Source organism: Urocitellus parryii, chromosome 7 (genome assembly GCF_045843805.1).
Source record: "Urocitellus parryii isolate mUroPar1 chromosome 7, mUroPar1.hap1, whole genome shotgun sequence".
Lineage (NCBI taxonomy): Eukaryota > Metazoa > Chordata > Mammalia > Rodentia > Sciuridae > Urocitellus > Urocitellus parryii.
The window spans coordinates 164,675,199-164,689,340 of NC_135537.1; the positions used below are offsets into that span (position 1 = coordinate 164,675,199).

At 40.2% G+C, this 14,142-nt stretch overlaps 1 protein-coding gene across 1 annotated transcript; it reads right to left on the reverse strand.

Moving 5' to 3' along the window:
- Nucleotides 1–8,147: 8,147 nt before the first annotated feature.
- On the reverse strand, nucleotides 8,148–14,032 carry Ptges3l (prostaglandin E synthase 3 like). The gene is made up of 7 exons (XM_026386834.2): nucleotides 13,967–14,032; nucleotides 13,518–13,631; nucleotides 13,345–13,411; nucleotides 13,147–13,245; nucleotides 10,415–10,504; nucleotides 9,518–9,571; nucleotides 8,148–9,040 (listed from the first exon to the last, which is right to left on the reverse strand). The coding sequence occupies exons 1-7, from the start codon at nucleotides 13,972–13,974 to the stop codon at nucleotides 9,005–9,007; spliced, it is 468 nt and encodes a 155-aa protein (XP_026242619.2). The 5' UTR covers nucleotides 13,975–14,032; the 3' UTR covers nucleotides 8,148–9,004.
- Between the last annotated feature and the right edge of the window lie 110 nt (nucleotides 14,033–14,142).

The following is a 14,142-nucleotide window of genomic DNA, read 5'->3' on the forward strand; positions in this document are numbered from 1 at the left end:
GCAAAGCGGGACAAACTTCATTACGTCTCTGCGCAGACGCCGGAAGGTGAAGGAAGGGGTGTGGTTTGGCCAAATTTACAGAAAACGCGAATTGTAGGAGTTCTGGGTTTATTTTTATTTCTTTGTCTTTGTAACTGTTTTAACATTGAAAAACAAAAACAAAGATTAAAAAAATAAAACACAGAAAACAAGACAAAACTTGGCAGCCTGAACTTGTCAAGAGCACGTAGCTCAATTGAGCCCTTTGGACCCCTTGGATTACTTGTAAACCTGCAGGTCAAATCCTCATTGCGTAGGGGTGGGAATGATACTGGTTTAGATAAAGAATAGCCCTGCCGGGCAGGTGCGGTGGCACACTCCTGTAATCCCAGCGGCTTGGTGAGGCTGAGGCATGAAAATCACAAGTTGAAATCCAGTCTCAGCATTTTAGCGAGTCCCTAAGAATTTAGAGTAGACCCTGTCTCAACAACAACAACAAAAACAAAAAGGGCTGGGTATGTGGCTCAATGGTTAAGCGTACCTGTGTTTAATCCCTGGTATTACGTATAATGGAAGGCACACATGTTGATAAGATGTTTAAATCAGCATATTCAGAATATTATTTCATCATGTAATAAGTAAAGTTAGTGAAATATTTAACTTTGGTTTTTTCCTACAAAAATTTTAAAACCCGGTTGTGCACACTCCATCTCAGTTCTGATTAACCATACTTCAAGAACCCTACGTAGCTAGTGCTATTGAATTGGACAGTGCAAAGAGGTTAACACAAGTTCACAAGATGCAATCATGCCTTAAAACGTTAAGTGGTTTAAAAATTAAAATTATCTGTTTCCTAGATCAACTAAAGTTTAAAGACTCCAGCAGTTTCAGAATTTAGATTTTTTACAAGAAATGCAGAAGGTACCCTGTATGTTATGAAATACCCTCCACTGGGGGTTCTGGGAAAACATATTGCAATCACGCATTAGTGATTTATGCTGCAAAATAAGTACTCTTAATGTAATAAACAGACTATAAAGAATCTCACATTTTGGGGCTGGGGTTGTGGCTTAGAGGTAGAGTGCATGCCTAGCGTGCACGAGGCACTGGGTTCGATCCTCAGCACCACATAAATGTAAAATAAAGATATTGTGTCCACCTAAAACTTAAGAATTTTTTATTAAAGAAAAAAAAAGAACCTCACATTTTAAGCCAGGTGCAACTTATGTCTGTAATACCAACAATTTGGGAACCTGAGTTTGAGCATCACAAGTTTGAGAACATCCTCAGCAATTTAGACCCTCAACAATTTAGTAAAACCCTGTCTCAAAATGAAAAATAAAAAGGACTGGGGATGTAGCTTTGCTGTAAAATGCCTATAGTACCAATAAATAAATAGATAAATAAATAAAAGATTAAGAGGGCTAGTTCAATCCCTAGTATCACACACACACACACACACACAAAAAAAAAAAAGAACAGAAAATGAATTCAAAGGAATACCATATAGCCATGAAAATGAATGGGTTATATCTATACATACTGATTTGAAAAGTTCTCCAATATATTAAGTAAAAAAAAAAAAAGGTTCAAGATGCATATGGTATGAGTCCAGAGATACATGTTACATTTTAACTTAATATGTGTACTAAATTTTAATCTATATTATACTTTATATAAGCAATACATGATATTATATATGCTTATATAATTGTATATGTTTATACAATTGTATATGCTTATACTTGACCTTCCCACAGATTCACTTCCTATCATTAACTGAATTTCCAAGGTAGCAATTGAGACTCTTTCCATAGATCTCAGAGTAAATTGCAATATTCAATATATGTTGTGTATACCTTATCAAAGTGCTTGGGATCAGAGCGTTTCAGGTTTATGAGTTTATTTATTTTAATTTTGAGACAGGGTCCCACTGAATTTCTGAAACTAGCTTCAAATTTGTAATCCTCCTGCGTAAGCTTCCCAAATTGCTGGGATTACAGGTATATAACACATGCCCATTGAGGTTTTTTTGTTTTTGTTTTTTAGAATATTTGCATAGACTTTATTGGTTGAGCGCCCTTAATCTGAAAATCCAAAATCCAAAATTTTTGACCATCATATCATCAACCAAAAAATTTTGGATTTCAGAGTATTTCAGATTTCATAGCTTTTCAGATTTTGAATTTTCAGATCAGGATTGTTCATCCTACATACTGTCTTATATATTACATAACTATACTTTATAATTATATAAATTACAGATTTTATGAAATTTATAATACAGTATAATATGTAATATATGTATACAGATGATATTGTGCAGTCTAAAACACAGTACAATATATATTATTTATATTAAAAAGCTCATTTATGAAACAGTGCAAGAAAGTTTAGAGGTGAAATGATTGGGTTATGAGAGTCTTAACCTAATCAGTAAATTAATCCCCTGATAGGAATTAACTGAGTACTAACTATAAATGGGTAGGGTGTGGCTGGAGGAGGTGGGTCCCTAAGGGTGTGCCTTTGGGGTATGTAGTTTGTTTTTTGTTCTTGTTTTTTTAGTTGTAGATGAATACAATAACTTTATTTAGTATTTTTTTTAATGTGGTGCTGGGGATTGAACCCAGTGCCCCATGCATATTAGGCAAATGCTGTACCAAGTGCTGTACCCAGCCTTGTAATTTGTATCTGGAGAATGCAGTCTCTCTCTCCCTGCTGTCTGATCATCAAGTGACCTGCTTCCCTCTGCCACACTCTTTTGCCATGATGTTCAGCTTCAACTCAAATGGAGCCAGCTGCCTATGGACAGAGATCTTAGCACTGTAGGCCCCCAAATAAAGTTTTCCTCCACTAAACTTGTTCTTATAGGATCTTTTAATCATAGCAGTGAAAAAGCTGACTAAAACAGAAATTAGTACCAAGAGTGGGGTCATTCTTTGACTAACCTGACCATGTGGTTCAGAAGCTTTGGGAGCTTTTTGGAATTTGGGGGAGGAATTTTGAGATCTCCACTGACCTAACAGTTTAAAAGGGCAAGCTGGGGGCTGGGGTTGTGGCTCAGCAATAGAACGCTTGCCTAGCACACGTGAGGCGCTGGGTTTGATTGTAAGCACTATATAAAAATAAAAAAAATGAAATAAAGGTATGGTGTCCAACTGCTACTAAAAAAAGTATTAAAAAAAAAAAAAGTGCAGTCTGGCCGAGTGTGGTGGCACATGCCTGTAATCCCAGCGGCTTGGGAGGCTGAGACAGAAGGATTGCCAGTTCAAAGCCAGCTTCAGCAGCAGCGAGGCACTAAGCAACTCAGTAAGACCCTGTCTCTAAATAAAATTCAAAATAGGACTTGAGGATGTGTTTCAGTGGTTGAGGTCCCTGAGTTCAATCCCCGGTACCCCCCCCACACCAAATAAATAAATAAAAGTGCAAGCTGGGGGCTGGGGCTGTAGCTCAGTGACAGAGCTCTTGCCTGGCATGTGTGAGGCAGTGGGTTTGATCCTTAGCACCACATATAAATAAAATAAAGTTATTCTGTCCATCTATAAGTATATTTTTTTGTTTGTTTTTTACAATTTGATAATCATATGACTGTATTATATAGTATATACACATTAATCTTGTATTACATATGTATGTCACAGGCATAGTTTGATATATAATATATACTTTATTATAATATAGAATGTTATAATAAATGAGGGCCTAAAATAAATGTAGTTCATCATTGCATATTACATTTACCTAACAGGTCACTGGATACAAATATACCTTCATAATCAAGAAAACATAGTTTCCCATAGTTAACTATAACATTTTTCAGAAGTACTGGTATTTCAGTACCATTCAAAATGGGATGGTATTACTCACAATTTCCATGTACAGACATTTGACTTTGTTTATGCTTTTAAAACCCATGAGTGTGTAGAATTCAAAAGCTTGATCATTGGACTTAGATTCTGTATCTAAGAAACATTCGGTATTCAATTATGATAACAATAAACTTTATGCAAACAAAATGCATATATTTTATTAATAATTATTAGGATTGGAAAGAATAATGAGCATTATGTCAGGTCAGATGAATTTCCACAAATAACATCTGGTCTTTGGTATTAAGATGTGAATGCTTTATGATTAAGAAACTCATGGCAGCCAGTTAAAATATTTCTGTCAGGTTCATTTCCATTTCTTCACCTAAGCGCTCCCACAAACTTAGATATTTGTAGTAGATGACATCTGTGGGAAGTAGGTTCAAACTGACAGGACTTTTTCAGACACTCTGCTGACTGCTGACTGCTCCAGACTTGGATTAACCCTATAACATCTGGATCCATTTGCCTTTGTATTTGCTGACCGCTCCTTTTTCTGATAATCTATATTAAAGAATTAGACAAAAATACTTGACTTTCCCACACATTCACTTCCTATCATTAACTGAATTTTCAAAGTAGCAATTGAGACTTTTTCCATAGATCTCAAAGTAAATTGCAAAATTCTCCAGCTTTTAAGTCCCATTTCATTTTCATTCATTTTAGTAGAGTGCAGCATGGAGTTCTTTAAAAAGAGGAAAGGGTATTGTGGAATCAAATAAGCATTCCATGGATGTTATGGGGGAAGTACACATTTTTTAAAAAAATGTATTTTTAAATGCAAGCTAGAAATGCTTTAGAGTGTTAGAAGTGGAGCTTAATGGTTGATTCTGGTGGGAGCTCAAAAAGCCAGAATGCCAATAGAACCATGGACAGTGATGACAGGGCTCAGGAAAATTCAGAGGAATAAATACTATTGGGAATTGACCTAGAGGCCATTCATGTTATATTCTAGCTGAGAAATTGTCTGCATTTTTCTATGTCCTGAGACTTTCTGTGAGGCTGATTTTAAAAGCAATAAACTTCTTAATCTGGCAGAAGTTTCTAAACAGCATAGCATTCAGGTGGTGGCATGGATATTGCTGGTGGCTTTTAGTCAAACTTAATTAAAATTCAGGAGCAGAAAAACTTGAAAAACTTGGACTCAAAGGTGAAGTAAAACTGGGGCTAAGGAAGTTGCAGTTGTTAAAGGGATTGCTGCCACTAAAGAAATGCTAAAAGCCTTTGCCCAGAGATTATCAGAAAGATGACCTGAGGACATCACAGGAATTGGCAAGATCATGTCCATCTCAGATTCAAGGAAGTAAAAGTAAAATTCTTTTGAGAAGAGACCAGTGGGATACTCTTCTTACATAAGGGGCCTAGGAAGTTTTTTCAATGTGCTCAGTCACCCAGACACTCAGAGGCTGCTGCAGCCCTGGTTCCTAGAAGCTTTACTACTACTTTAGAGGGTGTCAGCCACAAGGTGCTGGTTCTGCAGGTCATGGAGGTCCACGGAGGTTTCCACCAAGATTTCAAAGGAAGGCATGGGAAGCCAGGCAAAGTACAGCAGCGTCAGAGTCCCTGCAAGCAACTCCTGAGAGGGCAAAGTATGAAGAGGAATATTAGGAGCCGCTCTGGAAATACATGCCCTTAAGTCCTGAGCAAGAGATACTGAACAATTATTGTGCCCCGCAATAACTTGGGCTTTACCTTTGCGTGGATAATGAGGCATGGCTCCAGGAGTAGATGTTACCTGGGGGGGTTGAGTCATACTCACCTATTCCTTTGTAATCCTACCCATTGCCCTGTTTTTGGATAGAATGTTCTAAGAAACAGTGTCCCCCAATTAAAGCCAGCTCCAGAATGTGTGCTTCCGCTCACTCTCTCCTCTTTCTCTCTCATCAGCTTCTCGTGACTCACTCCCACCCACACCTCCACCCCGTGGGGGAGCCTGGGAAGCTGTTCTGAAACTTATAAAAAAAATATTCCATGTCTGCGTGGTATTTTGTGTCACCCCAAATTCACTAACTGACTTTAGTTCAGTTGCCTGCACTGGACGGGGGCAGCAGAGGAATCCAAAGCTGCAGTGGAGACCCCAAGATTAAGAAATGCCACTAACATAGGTCGTCATCCTACGAAAGCTGCAGAAATTGAGCAAAGACAAGCCAACAGAAAGGCCCTATGGCTACAACCAACAAGGACATGAGGCGGATCTATACAAGTCCTTTGGACAGAACATCACCATGCCATGGGCCCCAGGAGCCATATGTGGAGCTACAGGATTTGTTTGCCCAGCTGGATTTAAGTCTTGCTTTGGTGCCATCCCTTCTTTCTATGCCCCTATTTTTGTGAATGGAAATGTTTACTCTGTACCTTTGTATACTAGATACTTGTAAATTGCTTTTTGATTTTTATAGGAGCTCACAATGCAAGCTTGCCCTGAATCTCAGAGGAGACTTTGGACTTGAACTTTTGGACAATCTTGGAACTGTTGAGAATATGAGGACCATTGGAAATGGACAAAATGTATTTTGCATTGTGAAATGGTCATGAGCTTTTGGCAACCAGGAGCAGAATGTTATGATTTGGATGTGAGGTGTCCCCCAAAATGAGAGTCTTAACCCAATCAGTGAAATAATCCCCTAAAGGGATTAACTGAGTGGAAACTGAAGGTGGGTAGAGTGTGGCTAGAGAAGGTGATCCCTGGGGGTGTGCCTTTGGGGCATATATTTTTCGTACGTGGAGAGTAGATACTCTTTCTCGATCTCTCTGTCACTGCTGCTTGATCATCATGTCAGCTGCTTCCCTCCACTAAACTCTTCCGCCATAATGTTCAGCTTCCCTCAAGCCCCCAGGAATCGAGCTGGCTGTCAATGGATTGAGACCTCTGAAATCATGAGCCCTTAAATAAACTTTTCCTCAAGTTGTTCTTGAAGGGTCTTTTAGTCACAGCAGTGAAAAGGCTGACTAAAATAGGGCTGAAGATGTATTTCAGTTGTAGAGTGCCCCTGGGTTCAATCCCCAATACACCTCCCTCTCCCTCTCTCTCTCTCTCTCTCTCTCTCTCTCTCACACACACACACACACACACACACACACACACAGACACACACACACACACACACAAAGATGGGAAAAAGAAAAATAAACAAAACAGCGGTTGAGTGGTTACCCCATAAGGGAAGATGCACAAGTTTTTTCTTTAAATTTTATCTATTTTATGTTCTATTTTTATTATTTTATTGATTGATTGATTGATTGAATGAATGGTATTGAGGATTAACCATTGAGCCCTTTTTTATTTTTTGAGATAGGGTCTAGCTAAGTTGCTGAGGCTGGCCTAGAGCTTGTGATCCTCCTGCCTCAGCTTCCCAAGTCACTGGGATCACAGGTATGCATGCCACTACGCTCAGCTTCTATACAATTTCATTTTTTAAACTATATCCGTATATATTGCTTATATAAGTTTTAAAGCTTACTTTTTAAAAAATATTTTTTAGTTGTAAACGGACCTTTATTAATTTATTTATATATGGTGCTGAGAATTGAATCCAGTGCCCCTCACACATGCTAGGCAAGTGCTCTATCACTGAGACATGACCCCAGCCCATAAAACTTACTTTTAAAAACAAATCTTAATACTTTACCATGACTTCAGGGCCAAATGTTATGGTCCACACCTGTAATCCCAGCAATTTGGGAGATTAAGGCAGGAGGATTGCAAATCCAAAGCCACCTCAAAAACTTAGTGTGACCCTAAGTAACTTAGCAAGACCCTGTAGCAAAATTACACATAAAAAGAACTGGGGATATGGCTCAGCAGTTAAGCGCCCCTGGGTTCAATCCCCAGTACAAATAAACAAACAAACTTAAACTATGACTTCAAAGAACAAGGTCTATGGATATTACATTTGTTTTAAGTCACAGTCATTGAACACATTTGGCACTCAAAAGATATTTATGAATGGTGTGTGAGGTTGTAGCTCAGTGATAGCACACTTGCCTAGCAAGTGGGGTTTGATTCTCAGCACCATATATAAATAAATTAAATAAAGGTCCCAGAACAACTAAAAAGAAATATTTTTTTAAAAAGGTATTTATGGATGAATGAAGAACCTGTTAAATGGAAGAGTATACAGATATAGACATTAACTAGAGTAAACATTAGTTTTGAAAATGTGAAAAGATTTATGGATGCAGGAAGCTGAGGTGGCTGGGCTTAGTTTATTTAGTTTGCTTGGGTTTTTCGTTTTATTTTATTTTGGTACTGGGGATTGAACCTGGGGTTATTTTACCACTGAGCTGTATCTCCAGCCCTTTTATTATTTTTTTTTTTTTGAGGCAGGGTCTCATTAGATTGCTTAGGGTCTTGCTAAATTGCTAAAGCTGGCCTCAAATTTGTAATCCTCCTGCTTCAGCTTCCACTGGAATTATAGACTTGCACCCTGCTCTTGGCCTAAGGTGACTGGTTCTAAGAAGAACCAAGCCCAGATACAGGCAAGAGGAAGTCCTTGGGTTGGTTATAAGCCTGTCCCTAATATCTTTTTTCTTCCAACCTCAATGAGGACCAGAATCTCTGAGCCCTACCCTACATTCTTAAGAGAAACTCTGAAAGCAGAAGAGGCTTTCCACCAAGAGGAAGATGGAGAACCACTCCTAGAGATTTATTATAATCTGTTTCCTCTTTGGCTCTTGCTCTATCACATATATGGAAAACTCAAATAACCAAGCATCCCAAACATAGATCTTATAAATAAATCAGTAAGAAGTTAGAAGCCCCTCCCAACCCCAACTACTCCTCCCCTATCCTGCTATCTTGATGAAGCACCAAAGTCAAGTGCACAGTAGGAAGACATAAAGTATGAAGAGGAACACTTAATAAAGAACTTGTAGAGGAGCTGGGGATGTGGCTCAAGTGGTAGCATGCTCGCCTGGCATGCACGAGGCACTGAGTTCGATCCTCAACACCACATAAAAGTGAAGTGAAGATATTGTGTCCACCTAAAACTAAAAAATAAATATTTAGGGAAAAAAAAAAAAAGAACTTCTAGGGAAGTTCGGAGATCTCAAAGGACCCTGGTGCACAGCCAAAGAGCTGACAGGGTCTAGGCCACGACTCTTCAGAGCAACAGAAAGCAGTTATAATCTCCTCTCAGCTCTGCTGTCACAGAAAGTTAATTACTTGTTGCATCAGCACTGTCAGAATCATCCTGGGGAGAGAAAAAAAGACAAAGCACCTGTAGGCTCTACAAAAAATGAACATTTATGTTTATAAATGCTGCTCCCAGCTGCCTACTCTCCATGTTTCCTCTCTGTTACCTTCTAAAACATACTTCTTAGGAGGCTAATAATGAAGGATTTTAACTTTGGATAATAAAATAAACCCTGGCACTCAATAAACAGCACTCTATTATGCATCACTTAGTTCCAGAATTTCAATAATTCTACCAATCCTACAGCTGTAAAGATGCTCAACAGGACCAGATCTGCTCTAGGATAGGAGGGAGGGAGATGGAAGGGAGGATGCTCTTGGTTTTCTAAAACTTGCAGAACATTTGTCAAATTCAAATTTGGTTAATATGCACTGAGAACTATTGTGTGCTAGAGACCGGGATAGAAACTTTCTAGTGTGTTATTTTTTAAGGCCTAAAAAGAAACTCAAGAGTGGCGGGAAAGGCATTACTTACATCCAGGTCATCCATGGCAGGTGGAGGTCTCTTGGTGCTGACCTTTTCCAAAAGCTAATGGGAAGAAAAAAATAGTCCCAAGAGTCAAGGAGGGTGAGGGAAGGATAACCTGCATATTGATGGACTACAGAAGAATGGTCCCAGCCAGAGCCTGCCAGGCAACTACTCCCATCTTCAAAACCCATAACACATCACTGAAATTAACTGGAGCCTGTCACGTGGCACATGTCTATAATTCCAGCAGCTCAAGAGGCTGAGGCAGGAGTATCGTGAGTTCAAAGCCAGCCTTAGCAATGTAGTAAGGCCCTGAGCAATGCAGAGAGACCCTATTTCTAAATAAAATATTAAAAAATAGCTGGGAATGTGGCTCACTGGTTAAATGCCCCTGGGTTCAATCCCCATACAAAAAAATTAAAAAAACAAAAGTTCATTGTAAAAAAAGTAAACTTAAATACACATAGTCTTTACCCTTACTAATCCAGATTCATATCCCACCCCCTTCTCAACAGTGCTAGGGATCAAACCCATGGCCTCACACAGTCTAGGCAAGCACTACCACTGAGCTACATCCTCAACCCATGATACACACTTTATACTGTTTGGCGTTAGCTTCTCATGCAATGTTTTGGCTCAGGAAGAAAAAAAAAAAAAACACAAAGAAAATAAAAGACAAGAATAGTAATTGAATCTATATATAATTTCACTAATGTTTATTCCTCTCATCCCTACTAAACACTGCATGAAATGTGTAAAGAGTAACAGCACCAATGAATATCCTACTAAGGATGCTTAACTATCCCTGCTTGGTCCTGATGACAATTCTCCAGAGAAATGTATGCAGACAGACACAGAGAATGACCAAGATGGGCAAAAACCAGCAGGTGCTATATCTCCTACCTCTGCATAATGCTCCACGTGAGCCAGCTCTACCTCTTCATCCCCTTCCCAGTCTCTCCAGTTATCGAAGTCCACAGACAGCCATACTGGCTGCAAGAGGAAATACAGAGAGTCACAGGCAGGAAGAGCAGCATCAGGAATGCATGAAAAGATTATCAGTATGTGCATAGAAGGGTTAAGAGGGTCAATGCGGTATAGTTTTCCCAACAGCATCCCTTTTGACCAACTCCCCTCCAGGCTGACATGTTGTCGTTGGCATCCACAAATATTTACCAAAAATCTACTAGCTGCTAAGCACAATGCCAGAAATGACAGGATCTGTAAAAGCATAGAAGTCTTGCCCTTAGGGGGACAACACATCTGGAAAAATATCATAAAGCATCACAGGAGCCAGTCAATCAAGACAGACAAGTGGCATTCCCTGGAATCAGAGGTGACACTTTGAGGCCCATGTTCCAAAGTGTCCTCCTTTATATAGGGAAGACATCATTCACACATTCATTTAACAATATTTATTGAACATACACTATGGGTCAGACTCTGAGTTTGGTACTGGGATTATAAAAATGTTCAACAGAGTGTCTCAGCCATCAGGAAGAAAGTGGGGGAAAGATACATTAAAAAAAAAAATCCACAGACAGTCTTGCACACAGTGTGAAAAGTATGGTGGTAGGATGAAACAGGGGATATCACGGGAACCCAGAAAGGAGGTAGGGGAACCCATACTTCTTGGAATAGCAGGGACTTTAAGGATATGCAGGGGTTAGGTAAGTGAATGCAAGAATGGTGGTAGATTTTCAGGAAAAAGACATGGCTTGAGCAAAGTTACAAAGGTGAGGAAAACCTAGTTTGTACAAAAAAAAAAAAAAAAAAAACAACACAGAAACAAAACACTGCAAATAGCTTGCTGTGTCTGGAATGTAAACATGGAGCCAGAAAGTATGGGATGGGATTCTTGCCTTGCTACAGTACTTGGAATTCAACCCAAAGGGCAGGAGTTACAGCTCAAATACCTAAAAAAAAAGGTCAGGGAGGTAATGAAAAAGAGTAACCTGAGGTGAACTGCATACCCCATTTAAAGCTTCTATTCAGCATTTGGGAATTTATATTAGCATAACCAGATTCTCCCAAATTGCAAAGAAGCTAATAATCTGAATTTGTAGGTAAAATATCTTACATTTTTAAATGCCAGCAAGCAATAAAAAATGTAAATGTAACCAATCAAAACAATTTTTATGCCAGGTAATGGTAGTGCACACCAGTGATTCTAGTTATTCAGGAAGCTGAGGCAGAAGGATAACAAATTCAAGGCCAACCTAAGCAATTTAATGAGACTGTGTCTCAAAAATAAAAATAAAAAATTTTAAAAAGGTTAGAGATGTAGCTCAGTAGAAGAGTATCTGCCTAGCATGCATGAGGCCCTGGGTTCAATCCCTAGTACTAAAGGAAAAAAAAAATTGACACTGTGAAAAATATTAAAATAAATGTGAAAAAAGTTAGATTCATCCAGCAGGTGACCAATTTTCAAGCTTTGGGTTTTTTGTGGTTGTTGTGTTTTGGGTTTTGGGGTATTAGGGACTGAACCCAGGAGTGCTCCTTTTTATATTTTACTTTGAGGCAAGGTCTCACTAAATTGCCCAGGTTGATCTTGAACTTGTGATCATCCTGCCTCAGCCTCCCAGTAGCTGGGATTAAAGGCATGCATCACCATGCCCAGCTGAACTTTCAATCTTAAGGGGAGAAGCCACTGGAGGGTCTTATGTGGGAAAGTGTTAAGGTTAAGGTATGTTTTAGACAGTCTGCTTGGAACAACACAGAGGATGGATTGTGGATGGGGCCAAAAATATGCAACAAACTTCCCCAAAGGGGCTGGGGTTGTAGTTCAGGGATAGAATGCTTGCCTAGCACATGTCAGGCACTGGGTTCCACCTTCAACACCACATCAAAATAAATAAAATATAGGTTTTGCATCCTTCTACAACTAATAATAATAATAATAGTAAAAACTTCCCAAAAAATACTGACGGAGGAGGTCTGAACCAAGAAGTAATAATTTCAAAAATATTTAGGAGATCAGCCAGGTATAGTGGTGACTGAGGCAGGAGTATCACAAGTTAGAGACCAGCCTCAGCAATTTAGTAAGACCCTATCTCAAAATAATAAATAAAGACTGTCTTTCCCTCTGGAGATAGCCTGCATTCTCCCTTGAATGTGTATTCCTTGCTTTACACCCAAGGCGTCTCTCTTGAGATTGTCCCCATTCTTCCTTTAATATATGTTTATTACCTAAATAAACCTCCATCTTTGTTTTTTGGTACCGGGGGTTAAACTCGGGGTACTCAACCACTGAGCCACATCCCGGCCTTATTTTTGTATTTTATTTAGAGACAGGGTCTCACTGAGTTGCTTAGCTCCTCACCATTGCTGAGGCTGGCTTTGAATTTGCTATTCTCCTGTCTCAGCCGCTGGGATTACAGGAGTGCACCACGGCACGGGGTTCCATCTATGTTTTAAAAAATTAAATAAATAAAAATAAAAAGGCCTGGAGATGTAGTTCAGTGAGAGAGCACTCTGGGTTCAGTTCCTAGTACTGGGGATGTGGGTGAGGGAGGGCAGTATATTGAGTAGGAAGCAGGGCCTGATGAGTCATTGAATATTGACTGGAAAGGAAGCAAGGGCAATCCCAGAGGATGAACAGAGAGCACACAAGGAGCAAGCCACTCCCCACACACCTTGATATCTTCCTTGGTGAGCCGGGGCCAGGCCACCTTCTCCTTCCATTTCCTCACAAAGCAAGTAATAGAGCGGCCGGACCTCTTATCCTGGGAATCCTGCCAGATAGAAAGCCTCATTCTTAGGGTCTGAGTTTTCATATGAATCTCCTGGGCACCTTTTCCATCCAAACCTTACTTGACGCACCCCACCCTCACCTTGGAGTTCACTTTGGCGTAGAACTCAATCTCGTTGTACAACTCCACTCCATCACCATTCCTGCAGCTACGGAAATAATGAAATTGAGATGTGGGGGCCTGGGGGTGGGGGTGCGGATTAGGAAAACAGAAGTTCCTGGGAAGCGAGCCCCTTCATAGAGGAGGGCCATTACCTGAACACAATGCGATGATCCTCAATGAGCACATGGACATCCGTGCTGTCCTCAACACAAAATTCCATAAACACATACTTGGGCCTGTCATACCACAGGGTCCGGGCATGCTGCCTGAGAGGAGTGTGGTGGGGCTTCATAAGTGTGGGGAAGGGAATATAGGGCAGTTGGGTAAGATGAGGGAGGGGACCTTAAAGGAACGTTCGGTGCCACAGTTCTGTTAAAGTAGAGCAATACAAGACAGAGGGGGAGGAAGGGAGTGACGGAAGTGCATAGATGTGGTGAGGGTGAACCTAGGTCGAATCAAAACTCACCCTATAAGTTACAGAGTTCTGGGGTCTTGGGCTCCCATGGGCCTCACTGAACCTGGGGTGCGCACTAGACTGGAAGGGAATCTCCAGGGAAAAGGGCGGAGGGAAAGGGGCAGTACCAAGGCCGGAAACACTTACCGTGCCATGGCTGCTCCACCTGCCCAGTGGCATTTGGAGTCCCAGGCAAAAGCCTCTATCTTTAGATACTGGGGACGCCCCTAGCAGCTGCCTCTCCTTATATGGTCGAGGGAAGGGTTGAGAGGGTGGGGAATGTGGCTCCACTGCCTAGAGATCTGCACTCTGGAGGGATTCTG